Genomic DNA, 14,760 nt, shown 5'->3' with positions numbered 1-14,760 from the left:
AGAAATAGCTGGTGTTGATATTTGTGCTCAAATTGATACAAAAGTTTTCTTCAGCATCAGCAGGGACTGTGTTGTTGCTGCTTGGGTTCGGTGGTCTTTGACAGTGCTGGAAGATTTTTGTCCTCCATTTTGCAGCTGAGGTCCCTTCACTCTAGTCCTTTCCTGTCTGTGACAGGTGACATTTTCCTAAAGCAACTGCCTTTTCCCTTGCCTGCAAGGCTGGACCTTGAGCTCTGGAGGCCAGTGTTCAGTGAGAGAAGCATCAGAGGTGTTGGCAGGTGAGGCAGAAACTGCACAGAAACTTGCACAGAAACTTAATTTCAAGTGTTTTGTAGCAGAGCTTTACTAACAAATCCTAAACCACCCCATCTCCTGCCCTTCCCACCTGCTTCCCCACCATTAGTGCAGGGAATGAATGCTGCAGAGAGAGGTTCAAGCTGCGGCTTGAAATCTCTGTCTGGTTCTGGCTTACCTTGTAGCAATGGTGAAGTCAGCCTTGCAAAGCAAAATTGGAGAAGGGCATTAGCTCAAGGAACTGCCCAAGCTTAAATTACAAGAGAGAATGTACAATTTTGGCATGTGGACTGTAAATCAATGGAAAGGTGTCAAAAGTGAGACAGGAACATCTGTGTCTGGAGTGCTGCTCACAATCAGAGTTAAGTAAAGGGAAATCATGAGATCAGATAAATGGAAGATAAAACTAACATGACCATGGGACAGTAAAAATTAACTTGAAATTACTTCAGGAAGTAGAAATTCTAATGCTTCTGATTTGACATGCAGATGGAAGAAGGCAGTTAATTGAACAGACAAGATTATGCCCTTGATCAGCTCAAGGCTTGACCACCCTGTGCCCCTCAGCATTCCTACTCTTTGGAAAACCTATGCATCAGATTGCTTTTTTATTTTTTTTTCAGGAGAACAGTGTGAACAGCTGCTCTGGCTAAACTGTGTGCCTCCAGCTGTGGGCTTCAGCAGGTATTGCCTTTCACCTTTCCCAGATTTTTATCCCACCACTATCTGGCATCGCTGAGAAGATGAACTGCTGCACAAAGCCTTAAAAAGTTCAGCTAAAATTGCTGTGACTCTTTCCTGCCAGGCTGTGGCACAAAAATCTTTGCCCAGAAGATCTCCAGGCTCTCCCTGGATCCTCTTTTGCAGAACGTAGGCTGAAATCAGGAAATGTGTGAGGCAAGTTGGGATCTTTAAAGAGGGGGTGTCTTTGCTGTGGTAGAACTGTGCAGTTCTGTTTGGAACATTACTTTTCACCCACCTGAGCAGAGAACACCGGATTCTGAAATGCTCTGCTCCCACAGGATGATAGCTGTGGTTAGAATAAAATGGTTGATAGCTCTGCAAGTATCTTAGAGCACTAAAACTCTTTAGCAATGCTTTTATTTTCCACACAGAGTAGCGATTTCCCTTTTTTTCTGCTGTTCTTACCTACACCAAGAGAGCAGCAAGATTTCTCTGGAATGCATGAAGCCCCTGTTAGCCCAATTTTCTTGAGTATGTTTCTATTCTCTTTTACCTTACAGTTAAAAAAATACATGCTAATATATATGCTGAATGGAAGCTTTGGTGTAGTTAATTAAGGCCAGTTCATGTATAAATATGCTAGAAAAGAAAATTTATTTGTGCATCAAATAGAAATTCCTCAATTCAGTGAAGACATAAATACAGTATGGTTTTCTGATAGGCTTCGTACCTGCATCTATGGAAGGTGGAAAAGATGTTCCTGAAAGTCAGACTGATTTAAGTCTTCCTAGCTAGCTCTACTTATCTGGCATGTCATGGATCTACAAAAACGAAGAGAGGCAGGTCTGAAAACTCTGAATATTGGGTTCAACTAAAACTTTACAGGAAATGGTATGTGTGTGAACACACAGAACAGATTCATAGCTGACCACAGGGTAAACTAGAGTTCTTGTTTATTACTCTGCCTATTCTGAAGAAGTAATTAGTACTGTCTGAAATTTAAATCTTTAAACTCTGGCTAAGTAGCTGCTTCTTGGAGAGGGAAACAACCAAAACCGTTTCCAGTAAGTCGTAAAAGAAAACCAAAAATCATGAGGTTGTATTTTGGGTTTCCGAACAGTTCATCAGAGAATAGTAATGGCCCCTCAGCACCAAGGAGTCCAACCTCAGGCAGGCAGCAGTGATTTCAGGACAGGAGACCCTGTATGATCTTGCAGTGGGAGGGGTGGGGGCAGGGGAAATTCCATACTGTCCTGTCTGTGGCACGGTAGCTTCGCTTGGATTGCTCTTTGGGTACACTTACCTGCTGGGGTTCCTTCCAGCACTGAAGCTGCAATGCATACAGGTTGTAAATGGGTTCTGTTCCAAATGCAGTGGCATCGAAAGCTCACAGAACTCACTCACAGACCTTCTTTGAGAGGAGGGAAAAAAACCTTCAAGGCAGGCCAGCAGGGTAAATAGCTGCTGCTGGAGGCTCTGCCATGCCAGAAACCGTATGTCATCAGCATGGCAGCAACCTAGTGAGACACTCATTCCTCAGCAGCTGTGAAGAAAGGAACTGTAACCCCTGCAGGACTTGATCAGTTCTGTCAAACTGCAGTAGTCCCTTCCACAGCTCCCACCATCGCTGACATCTGCAAATCTAACTCAGGCAATAATTACAAATGTAATGCTTTGTTCACGTGGTGACTTCCTTTTCAACAGTTAGCAAAAAAATAAAGAGAGGCTACTTTTGTTATAGATGTTCCCAAAGTTTTAGTCCCGCAGTTTCTGTGCTTATATTACTGCTTCACCCCAATCACTTGCATCCTTATTCCTTCTCCCTTAAGCTGTAATCCCTTCATCGCAAGACTCTGTCCCATCTGGACAGTGTGCACTCTTCACTAAAATTTTTGGCCACTTTACTATTATGCAACTGATTGTTTTCACCTCTGATTCCAATACAGAAGTTCTAAAAAAGCAAGCATAAAATGGCCATAAGTTCTTGGTGTTCACAGGTTTGCTGTTCAATATTGAACACTGGATACACAGGCAAGGAAAGGAACAAAGCCTATTACAAAAGATCACCAATGGTATCATACATTTAATGAACTGGGTTCCATACACCAGAACAGAACAGTGTGTACATAATGAAGTGGAAAGTTAAAACACTACCTTCCTTGCTAGTTATTCTTTTCCCTATAGTATACCAAGTTATACAATATATTTATAGGTTACTTCCAAAATGTTTTAAACATCTAAATTTTGCATTCCCTTGCATTAAAAAAATTACATATTAATTACTCGGGAAAGTTTCTGAATTCTGTTTAGCAGCAAATCTCCTTTCTTGATGGTTTCTTGGTACTGCCAATTCTTGCTATCAGGCCTAGGAATCATAGGGGAAAAAAAAGGGGTTAGAACTAAGAATATTATTTATACCAAGGCACTAAACATTTCTGTAGTAAATGTCATCAAAATATATAGAATTCAACTGGTCTGTCAAAAACAACCTCTAGGAACTATTACATACCTGTTAGTTTCTACAATCTCGTTTACTTTGTCTATTTTGCAGTGCAATCGCCCAGCTGCAATAAATCTTGAAAGCTCCCTAAAGAAAAAAAAAAGTTGGTTAAATCTGGTTTCACCAGGGACTTGCAGACCTAAGAGCACTGAAACTGCTGCTGTATTTCTGAAGCAACAGCCTATGGATCTTCATAAGGTATCTTAGGCATCCTCATCGTACTAAGCCTTGGACATTGCACCCAAAAATAATCATTTTCGTGACCTGACCTGAACACAAAACCTCTTAGTTCTTTCTTCTCAGGCCAAAGTGTTGTACTTGAGTTAGTGAAACTTATCACTGAGCTTTGTACCAACTACTCTTCAAATCCAAAGGCAGCAGTCATGCAGTGTGCCTGTTTGGAATTTATCCTGAGGTAAGTATTGTCATGCCAGTCAATTAATTAGAAATTAATTAGAAAAGTGTCTCAATAATATTTAATTTTTTTCAAATGCTTTTAAAAATTTTATTTTTATTGTTTTGTTTAATCAACTGGTGATCTACAGCACTGATGGTAGAAGAAAATGTTCCTGTGCTCAACAGTAAGACAAGTTACAACTCATAATAAATTACTGGAAAGCATAAGAATTAGTATGACTCAAAAAAATTACCTTTGAATTGAACGGTATTTGGTTTCCTTGAAACACTTATTAATTTCTGAGTATTTCAAGCATTTTAATATTTCTGTAAGTTTTCTATGTTAGAAAATCTGAAACCTCTCTGAAACAAGAATAACTCTTGTGAAGGCATTTGAAATAATGTGCTTCATGTACACAGAGTAAGTTTCTCACTTCTCTCATCACTTAGTTCTTATCATAATCTAAATCTGTTATATTTTATTCTAGAAAAGAATTTCAAATTGGGACTCCAGGGTATGTTTGATTTAAGTGAAAAACATCAGATCCTGTCCACATAAAAGAAACCAAGCAAAATGAGAGAGGGAGACTGGCAGAGTACAAAAAATGTGCAGATCCTCAAAGTTGGAACAGCTCAGTTTTCGCACAGCTGTGAACTAAGCTATCCTCTAAAATCTAAAGTTTCATAGCACATGAAGGTCAATAAATACAGCAATATAAAGAACAAAGTAATTAATAAAATACCAGCTTCTCACACTCTTCCATAGAAACATAACTTGGCATATTTAGAATACAAGTGAACAAAGATTTTTACTCATAATGAGATCATCATAAATATTTAAAAGGTATAAAGGGAGATCTCTATGAACTGAAAAAGCCAAAGAACTTACTGATCTATGAATTCTACACTGACTCCAAAGGCTTCTGCCATGTACCCCAACGTCAAGGACCGGTAGGACTCGAGAAGCTGGCTGTAGGCGTGGATTCGCATTTCCCGCACGTAGTATCGGTAGTGAGGTGCAAACAGCCAGTCTTTCTTCATCTCTTGCTCTACAATAGCTGAAAAGAAAAAAAAAAAGAAGATGCAAAATAAAAAAAATCAGTAATTTCTAAGAAATGTCAAATATCAGTTATGTAAATAAAACACATGGCACCAGTTAATAAGTAATATGTGTGACCATAACTACATTGTATTCTTGCACTCTTCAAGATATGAAAGGGATTCTGCACTAAAGAGAAGTAAATTCATGTAATCTGTATCAGTTCTGGAACCAGGAGCAGTCAACATTGCGGCAGAGCTAATGAGAGGCTGTAATCAGCACAGCATCCTTCTTTCAGGGGTGAGAGGGACCACCTTGCTGAAGGCAAGAGCTGGATCTGCTGCCCACAGGAGCAGCCTGGAGATGGGTAACAAGCAGAATTTGGTATGTAACTACTTGAAAAAACATTGTTACCCAATCCTGTATAAGGAAATAAAATTAATTCTCTGCTACTAGCTCTTAAATTAGTTAAAAGGATTTCCAGGCACTTAAGTGATTTTTTCCCTGACAATGTCAGTTCTTGGCTTGGGATGAGGCCGGCAAAAGGAAGATGCTGCCCTTTAACTCAGTCTCATCAGGCCTAGTCTTCCACAAAATCAAGGCTTCTTCCTTGCTTTTCCTAAATATCTCATTTTCTTGTATTCTAGATTTCACAGAAGAAAAACAAGCAGTCTGAGAACTGGCAAGAATGAGGATTTTCTGAAAAGCTTTTCTTTGGTGTCACCCTTTTACACAGAAACCAGAGCAGAAAGCCAATGAGAACAACACTGAAAAATTTCTATGCAATGTCTCGTACAGGTTGAGATTTGAGGGCCTTTAGACTACAACTCCTATAGGTTCTTATGAAGATAAAACCTTTCAAAGCTTTCCTGATTTGGCTCTTCAGGTAAGATGGTGTTTCACAGCCATCTTCAAAATGTTTTTTCACCTAATCAGATGTGACCTTTCGCAAGGCTCATTGGATGTGAAATTTGTCTTTCTTTGTTTGAAAAATCTAAGCAGAAAATTTTAGATCACTGTTAAAAACAATCTCTATAGTTTGTTTTTCTGCATGTAGCTCTAGTTCTAGACTGTAGCTACTCCAAAAAAGTTGTGTTATGATCTGAAACAAATAACTGGAACACCTGAAAGTGTTGTAGGACGTAACTCAGCCTTACCTAGCGACTGGAAAAAGGCTGCGTAACGACATTCATAAAGAGAGAAGAGATACTGCCGTACAGCTGGCAAACTGTGCAAGGCTTCCAGGATCTCTGCTCCTTTAATCACCTGAAAGCAAACACACATCTTTAACCACCATCCCTTTCAGCCTCGAGATGAACAGGTTAAGGAAAGGCTCTGTCAGTTTGCACCAGTGTTTCCACATGCTTTCCTTACCTTCTCCCTCAGATCAGGCCTGTCCAGGGCAATCATGCTGACATACACAGTGTATGTTACAAAGGTTTTGTAATCCATCAGTTCATAGGATGTAAACGTGGAAACTGTATCAAGGAAGAGCTCTGCTGCTTGTTTAAAGTCTCGAATGGCTACACAGTAAAGGCCCTGGTACACCTTGAGACGGTTTCTCCTGTCCCAGTCTCCTCCTTCTTCTATTAGACTTAAAATAGAACAAAGAATATTTACTTATGTAAACGTGTCATGTAATAAGTTATATGAAACAAGTACAAATCAACTGATACCACAAGATTAGAGAAAGAATAATTTGGTTTATGTTACAGCTTGTAGAAACAGCCCAGGTTTTGTACATCTGCTGGTGTAGGAAAGTGGCTTCCTTGGGACAGGAGAGGCTAGAGGCTTTTACACAGTGCAAGTTTCAGCTGAAAGGAAAAGTTTATGGCCTCTTCAGCTGTGACAACAGTCTCTGTAGATGTGCAGGTCATTATGTGATTCCTGTCAGCCTGGACTGTGGCAACAGATCTCTGCTGCCTTTGCTGCTAAAATCAAAGCTGTTCAACCAGCGGCATAGAAAAAAATTACAAGTTGCCACTTTTTAACGATCAGCACAAAATTGGTGTGGCTGTAAGAAGGGCATGGGTGAGACAAAACTGCTGAGAAGGCAACAAAAGAAGTGGGAACCTCCTCTGCCTTGGTGTCTCAGGGCAGCAGCAGAGAGACTGGAACCACAGCTTGCTACAGGAACTGCTGAGGTTCAAAACATTGGGAGCACAGAGACACTGAAGCTACCAGTGGAACATGGTAAGGACAGTGGCACCAAAACACACCATGCCGCTCTTGCTTCTAGAGGAAAAACTCCCTCTTTACAGAGCCAGCTGGGTGCCACTGGGAGCAGCTGGACTCAGCTGGCACAGTGCAGTCACACCTAAAGTGGGAGTGGGAGCTGGGCTATAAATACAAATTGAGCCAGCTGCTAGAAGACAGCTACCACAAAATTTTAACCTTTCTTTTCTCTTCCCCCCCACTAAAAAAATCCAGGAGTAGGAAGTGCTCTAAAACAAGGTAACACCCAGTCATGACTATAACTCTCTCTCACTACCAGTCCCAGTCATTTCTGGACAGAAAGGTATTTATCTTCCATTTCTTTTTTTACAGCTTGTTTCAAAAGTGCTTTAGTGCACTCAGAAAACCCAAGCAGTACCTTTTTGCCTTTTCAATGTTCCGTGTGATGAGGTCATTGTCCATATAAAACAAGCCAATCCTTAGCAGATAGAACACGATATCCAGACGATGTCCCAGGGCCACAGTTTTGTCGTAAGTCTTGCGGAATGCAGTCAGAGCTCCCTCCTGGCAAAATAGTATTTTCTACTGTAAGAATGTTAAAAGCACCCAGAACATTGACAAAATACCTGCTGTAAGAACACGTGTTGTCTCCCACTGGTAGTTGCGACTTTCACATTATGCATTCTGAATAATCTTAACATATCCAAGTTTAAATCAAGTTAGAAAAGCTGTTCCTCATGTATCTTTTAAAGCTAAAGACTATACAAATCTACTCTGTAACTTGAAATTCAGCAGTATGATCTAAATAGCTTGGTAAAGTCTAAAGGCGCAAGGAAAGTGAATAATGGTATCTGCAAGCTTTTCCCCTTGTCAAGAAAAAACAAGTTTTCTTTCAAGGACTGCTTTTTTTCTGGATAATTTAAATTTCAATAAGACCCTTCCCTATCTGCCAGCCATGTGTGAGCTGTGCCATAGAGAAAACCGTCTGCACATCCCCCAGCCCTCACTGGGACCTGCCCAGCTAACAGGGTTCCCATGCAGCATTTTCTACGAGTCCATAAAGCCTCTGCTGTCACCAACCTTATCCCCAATCCTGCAAAGGTACTCAGCCTTGGCCATCATTGCATCCCGGATTTCGCTCTCCCCCAAGATCTTTTCCGCATCCTCTAATTCATTGTCAAGACGTTTCAGTTCCTCCTCATTGGCTTTCTTCATTTTGCTCAGCAGATCCGTGTCCATCTGCCACTCCAGAGACTTGCACAGGGCTTCATAGTATGGAGCCATGTCTAAAAGAGAAGCAGGAAGGGTTCTGCTGTTCACTGCTACAATGAGAGTGTGTTTGTTCCGAGAAGAACATGACTGTCAATGCCAGAGACGCCCCTTCTATGACCAGGTACCTGCTGATCTAGACACAGCACAGCCACTGTTTCTGCAGGCCTTGCCCCTCATGCTTCCTTTCACTGATCCTTTTTCATCACTGCTCTTTACACTGCTCCCATTTGCACTTTCTGTACCTTGCACTGGGGTGGCCTCCCCTCGAGTTCTGGGTGCAGTTTTGGGCACCACAATACCAGCAGGACATTAAGCTGTCAGACAGCATCCACAGGACGGACATGAAGACGATGAAGGGTCTGGAGGGGATGTATAAGGAGCAGCTGAGATCACCTGGTGTTTTCAGCCAAGAGAAGAGGAGACTGAGGGGAGACCTCAAAGCTGTCAAAACTTCTTTGTGAGATGAAGTAGAGGGTCAGGCGCTGATCTCTGCTCTCTGGAAATCAGCGACAGGACCCGAGTAAACAGCATGGAGCTGTGCCAGGGGAGGTTTAGGTTGGATATCAGGAAAAGGTTCTTCCCCCATACAGCGTGGTCGGGCACTGAACAGGCTCCCCAAGGCAGTGGTCACAGCACCAGCCTGACAGAACTCATGGAGCACTTGGACAACGCTCTAGGCAGAGTGGGATTGTTGGGAGTGTCCTGTGCAGGACCAAGAGTTGGGCTTTGATGATCCTTGTGAGTCCCTGCCAGCTCAGGATGTTCTATGATTCTCTTTATCCCACTGTGAGCACGGCAGCCCGTGATGCTCAACTCACAGCTCTTACAACCCCAGCACGACATAAGAGTGGTCAGAGCTGGGGACAGGGCACGGCACCGGTACGTCCAACCCTCGCTCTACCCCGCTGCTCTCGAGCTGTCCATGCCCCGGGGGAGTCAGTCCCGGGGGCAGAGCGATGCCGAACTGCGGGGGGACGTGTACACAACCCCCTGCCCGGGGATCGATGACCACAGACAGCTACCCGGCTGCCCGACAGGCACACGGTCGGAGCCGGGGGCCGGCGGACGGACAGACAGACAGACCCTGCCCCCCCCGACCCCCAGAGCCTCCTCCAGGGCCCACTCACTGTGCAGCCGCACCGCCGCCATCAGCTCGTCGCGCGCGGCCGGGTCGGGCGCGCGGGGCCGCAGGCTGAGCAGGAAGCGGAGCTGAGCGATGCGGAGGTCGGGGTTCTTGGGCAGCCCCTCCTCCTCCAGGTTCTCCAGCGGCATGGCGGCGGCGGCGGGACGGGGGACGCGGGGCTGGGGCTCCACAGGACGGGCGGCTCTCGGCGGCGGGCGGGCAGGGCGGCGCGGCGCAGTGACTCAGCCGCGACGGGCGGAAGCGGCCGCCCGCTTCCGTCACGCGGCGCCCCCTGGCGGCCCGGAGGCCCCTGGCGGGCAGGCGGCGCGGGCGCGGGGCGGCCCCTGGCGGCGGCGTGGCAGGCGCGGGTGAAGGGGGCGCTGAGGGACGGCGGGAACGGGTCTGGCCACAGACAGGGCAGCGTGGCCACACAAACACAGAAACGGTCGCCACAGAGTCACAGGTGCAGGTTGCCCAGGGAAAGTGGCTGCCCCGTTCCTGGAAGTGTCCAAAGCCGGGTTGGAAGGGGCTCCTGGTCTTGTGGAAGGTGTCGCTGCCCATGGCAGAGAGGCTGGAACTGGGTTATCTTCAAAATCCCCTTCCAGCCAAAACCATTCTATGATCCCAGAGCACAGGGTACAGGGTTGTGTTCAGATGATTCTAGAATATTTCTAGTGAGGGAGACTCCACAGCCTCTCTGGACAATCTGTTCCTGTGTGCGGTCACTGCCCAGGAAAGTTTCTCCTCATCTGGAGGTGGAACTTCCTGTGCATCAGTTTGTGCTCATTGTCTCTCGCCCTATTGCTTGGCACCCCTGAGCAGAGCCTGCTTCGTCTTCTTGGCAGCCTCCCTGCAGACACTGACAGACATTGATGAGGTCCCCTCTCAGTTCTCTCTTCTCAAGGCTGACCAGGCCTAGGAAGGGGCTGTTCACAAGGGCCTGTCTGCTGTTTGGGCACAGGGGAGGGACACAGACCTAGAAGGAGTTACAGGGAAAAGTGGGTTTGTAGCCTTTGTAGTTTCAGAAAGGAACTGGAATGTGTTACACCAGAGCTTGTGGCACAAAACAAATAGAAGGCAAATAAAGGGCCTAAACAACCCTGGTTTTGGTTGTATCTCATCCAGGGTTCTGCGGAAGTCATACCTGACTCTGGCCCGTGTTGATCTACTTCTCATTTTGCTTTTCTTTATGTTTCTCCATCTGTTTATTAAACATCTTTGATTTTGTCTTTCCCAACCTCACACAGCAAACACTGCCAGTGCTGGAGCATGTTCCCTCCCTTGGGAACATCGAGTGAAAATGGTGGCAGAAGGGTTGGGTGGTCCCCATGTGTCGCCCCACCCCACTGGCCCTGGTCCTGCTGCGCTCTCTCTCCTCACCAGGGCTGTCCACAAATTGTCTGTGCCACATGTTACAGATGGGGCATAACCTGTGCCTCCATAGGGCCTGTGTGTGGAGTCGTTGAGGTTCATCCCCAGGTGATACCTGAAGTCAAACCCTTTTTTTATTCTTTACAACACTTTGTATATCAGCCACTGTATTCCCTTGGAAGTTGGCAATAAGATAAAAACACAGTGCTTTTGGAGTGGAGCACAGCTGGGTGGTGGGGCAGGCACAGGGTGCTTGGCTCCTGCAAAGGGCATTTTTGGTGCCCAGGGCTATCTTGTGGGATGCAGGATCCCACCCAACATTCTGGACCACGCTCTGTAGCTGAGCTCCTCCAGACTCATTTTGTTATTGTTTGTTGGAATTGGGGTTTAAGCACAAAGCTTTTGGCCGGTGCCTCTATTTTGGAGTTGTGCTTTGCATCTGGGTGAGGGGAGAAACAGTTCCCTTGACTGTTTTGGAACAGTGTATTCCCAAGATTGGCTTCTGTATATTGGGCATAAATTATTTAGGAGATCACTGGAAGAAACAGTTGCCTGCTGTGTTTTTGATAAGTGCTAGTATTTTTTACATTGATTCTGACTTTTTTCCCCCTTCATTTATTGGCTTATAATTATAGTATTTTAGAATAAAATAAAGGAGAAACTGTGTTTTAAGTTGGGCAGTTCCTCTGTTTCTTTAGAAGCAGTCATTTTTTCCCTTTGTCTTCTGTTTCTCTTTTTCAGTTGCTTTTTGTATCACTTTCATATTGATTGCGCAAGGAGCAACGGCTTTGATGCTTTGCAGGGAACGGCATGCAGAACTTTTGCAGCAGTGTTTATGTTATTTTCCTGTTGGCCTTTGCATTTGCTCAGAGGCTTGTTAATTAGTTTTATTTATGACAGACACTTTCAGGCATCTTGCACGGTTTTTTTTTTCATCTTGTCCCCAGCTCTATTCCTTAGGCAGTGTGCTCTGGAGCTAAGGAATGCTGTTTATTCTTTGCATGCCTTCTTTGGGAAGAAAAGGATGGTTGGGGTTTTTTCTGCTAAGTAAGGCTGATGTTCCAAGTGCTCAGACATTGCACACACGGGTGAATGTTGCTTGTGTGAGTGGCTGAGCTGGGATTAGCTCACAAAAATTGAAGGTGAAAAGAAATTGAACCAGCTCCAACATACAGTTATTGCAGACAGTCCCTCCAGCAACGGGTGGAAGGTGGAAAGTATGTGCAACTCCCCTGTAAGCAGATAACCTGGCTGTCACCGTAACTCTTTTCCTAATCCCTAATATAAAGATTGGTTTGCAGCCACAGCTGGAGGTCTGCCCTCTTCCAAAATTCACATCATTCATAACCATTACAGTTCTGGCCATTCTCACTGTCCATAGAAACACCCGCACCCTGTCAACCTCGCTGGGTTTGGTATCCTCAGCTCATTGTGGCAGTAAAAGCCACAGATTCATTATGTACTGTGGGAGAAAAATTTCTTCGTTCTCCCATTTCTGGATTTGCCACTTCTTAATTGGCTGAAAAATAATTTGCTAGGTGTGAGAAGAGTAAGGGAACTGAGTTTTAATTTTTCTGGGTTAAGTTATTGCTGAAATGTGATGTTTTTGGTTTGTAACCATATGAAACACTAGTTAATTACCCCACCCAGCATTTATTGCCTGTAAATATTTGCCCATATTTTCACATTTATGTGTATTTCAGCAGTAACAGGGACAAAAGGAGCTGGCTACACATTTGTGATATTCACTACTAAATGTGAAAAAAAATTCAGGGAGAATACTTATATCTCAAATATTTATATGAAGAAGTAAGGCCTTGTGGTGACCATAATTTAATGTGATCTTACAGCATTCAGAAGGATCCAAATGATTTTTTTTTTCCAAAATGGATCTCAAATGATTGTTTCCTTCCTTACCAGATGCATCAGAGCAGCAAGGAGCCCTGTGATAGCCCCTAGTAACTTTTTCTTGAAGAGTGACAGTATGGATGTGCTGCAGGTAGGGTCCAGACCCTGCACTCCCATGGCGATGCTCACATGCATCAAGAGGTTTTTTTACTCCTTGCAGTTCCTGGGTGAACACATCTTGTGTGGTCAGTGACCCAGACAGTGATCATGGGCATCCCAAGTAATGCCACCCTCCTCGTTATCATTTTTGCAGCCATAGGAGGCCACAAACAGGACTGGAAGTGCAACTAGAGATTTCCAGATCCCCTCCTTCCCCAGTAACAGCTGTTCGTTACTAAATGCTACCCAGAGCAAGGTGGCTTTCTATGCATCTGTGTGCTGCTGCTCGATTGTGTCCTGGCTGTTGGAGCCGTGCCCAGGCCACCCCGATGTCAGCAGGACAGTCAGAAACAGTATGTTTCTGGGGCTGAGCTGCCACAAGGTGCCAGTGTTTCAGAGCACTAACTGCACGCTGTCTCTGCCTTCTGAGTGTTTGCTTTGCTGGGCTGTTTTTCCCCCTCAGGGTGCCTAGTGAAGCCCTGCTATCGCTGAATGTTGACTGAAATCTTTGGGGACTGCCAGCCTTCTGCAGGGGCACAGACCACCCAAAACCTGCTGTGTCCCCTCCCCAGCCACTGCCTGGTTTCCAGGCCCCTGTGTCCAGCCAGACACCACTTTGCTGCTGGCAGAGATAAATAACATACCCATTATGGCAGTGTCAGGAGCCAAGTACTTTGCTTGCCAGTGCCATCAAGGGAGCCAGGGACCATGTCTGTCACTGATCCCTCTGCTTGTCCCTCTCTCTCTCCCAGCCCACAAAGGGAAAAGCTCCCCATCACTCAGGGTATGTGGCACTTTTCAGCAGCAGGTCACAGAGTGCTCGCCTTTCCTCTCCAAGGAGGTCCTGCAGCCCTACCTGGTTCTCGCAGGCTTCAGAGACAGGGACTGTCCTGGCACTGTGAGCATTCTCTGCCAGTAGATCAGGATCTGCAGGAGGACCCAGGACTGGCCCCAAGTGCTGTTGGGTGACTTTAATTCCCATTGCAGAAGGCATGAAGGGCCCTGGGAGCTGTTTGACCTGTCCGTGCTGTAACGAAGAGCTCTTTGTGCACAGCCACAACACTGTGAGCTGCAGGCTCACCTCAGCAATACCAATTATGCTTTCATACCTTGCTGTCGCACTCAGGCATCTTCAAGGCCAGTGCATTTGTTTCATTTGCAGGGCTGAACTTGGGAAAAGATGGCACTTGAATCACATCTGGCTTCATTCTTTGCCCTTCAGTAGTGGAAGTGTTGACAGCAATACTCACAGCGGCACTGTATAAGCATACAAGTGTTAGGCATTCTGAATAAGCTCCTAGAAGTTGCCTGTTTTCCTAGGTAATTATTGTTGGCATAGGTATGGCTGTTGTCTCAGGAAGTCTGGCTCTCTGGAACTACAGTCTGTGTCAGCAAGGAGTGAAAAGCACAGGGTTGAGCCCTCTGCTAGTGCAGCTCCATGGGCTGGCTGGTGTTAGACAGGCCTTGGCACCAGCATAAGAACAGCTAGAAAATGCCCTTGGAGTAGGATTTCTGCATCTCTTGACCTCCGTGATATTCTTTTGTCATCCTTTCTGTGTCACTAATTGCAGCTGATCAGCCAAGTTTCACAGCAATTAATGGAATTTATTCCCTTGCATATTTTCAAATCAATAAATCCTTGTTTGGAAGGACAACGTTTTACATAGTGCCCAAATTAAGTCTTTTGCAGCATTACAGTCAGGGTGTTCCAACAAACAGACATGTTGGGGGAGCTTATTACTTTGGGAAGAGAGGATGAAACTGCATCATTACATAGAGATCTGAAAAGCTGTTGATGTGTAATGGCCATGAGAAATCAAACAGACAAGTAGGGGCAGTGGAGGAGCCTCTTCCTTTGCTCCACACCTCTGGCAGCCCTAGGTGCAGGGAAGGGTGATG

General features: G+C 45.1%; 1 protein-coding gene across 1 annotated transcript; it reads right to left on the bottom strand.

Annotated features, from left to right (window-relative positions):
* Positions 1–3,041: 3,041 nt before the first annotated feature.
* On the bottom strand, positions 3,042–9,695 carry PSMD6 (proteasome 26S subunit, non-ATPase 6). The gene is made up of 8 exons (XM_048316222.1): positions 9,488–9,695; positions 8,169–8,374; positions 7,507–7,652; positions 6,288–6,507; positions 6,071–6,179; positions 4,764–4,932; positions 3,488–3,565; positions 3,042–3,343 (listed from the first exon to the last, which is right to left on the bottom strand). Exons 1-8 carry the CDS (start codon positions 9,630–9,632, stop codon positions 3,247–3,249), a joined length of 1,170 nt encoding a protein of 389 aa, XP_048172179.1. The 5' UTR covers positions 9,633–9,695; the 3' UTR covers positions 3,042–3,246.
* Positions 9,696–14,760: the final 5,065 nt, after the last annotated feature.

The sequence above is a fragment of the Corvus hawaiiensis genome, chromosome 11 (assembly GCF_020740725.1).
Source record: "Corvus hawaiiensis isolate bCorHaw1 chromosome 11, bCorHaw1.pri.cur, whole genome shotgun sequence".
Classification (NCBI taxonomy): domain Eukaryota; kingdom Metazoa; phylum Chordata; class Aves; order Passeriformes; family Corvidae; genus Corvus; species Corvus hawaiiensis.
Note: the sequence above shows the minus strand (reverse complement) of the source record. Positions and strands in the feature narration are given on the sequence as shown.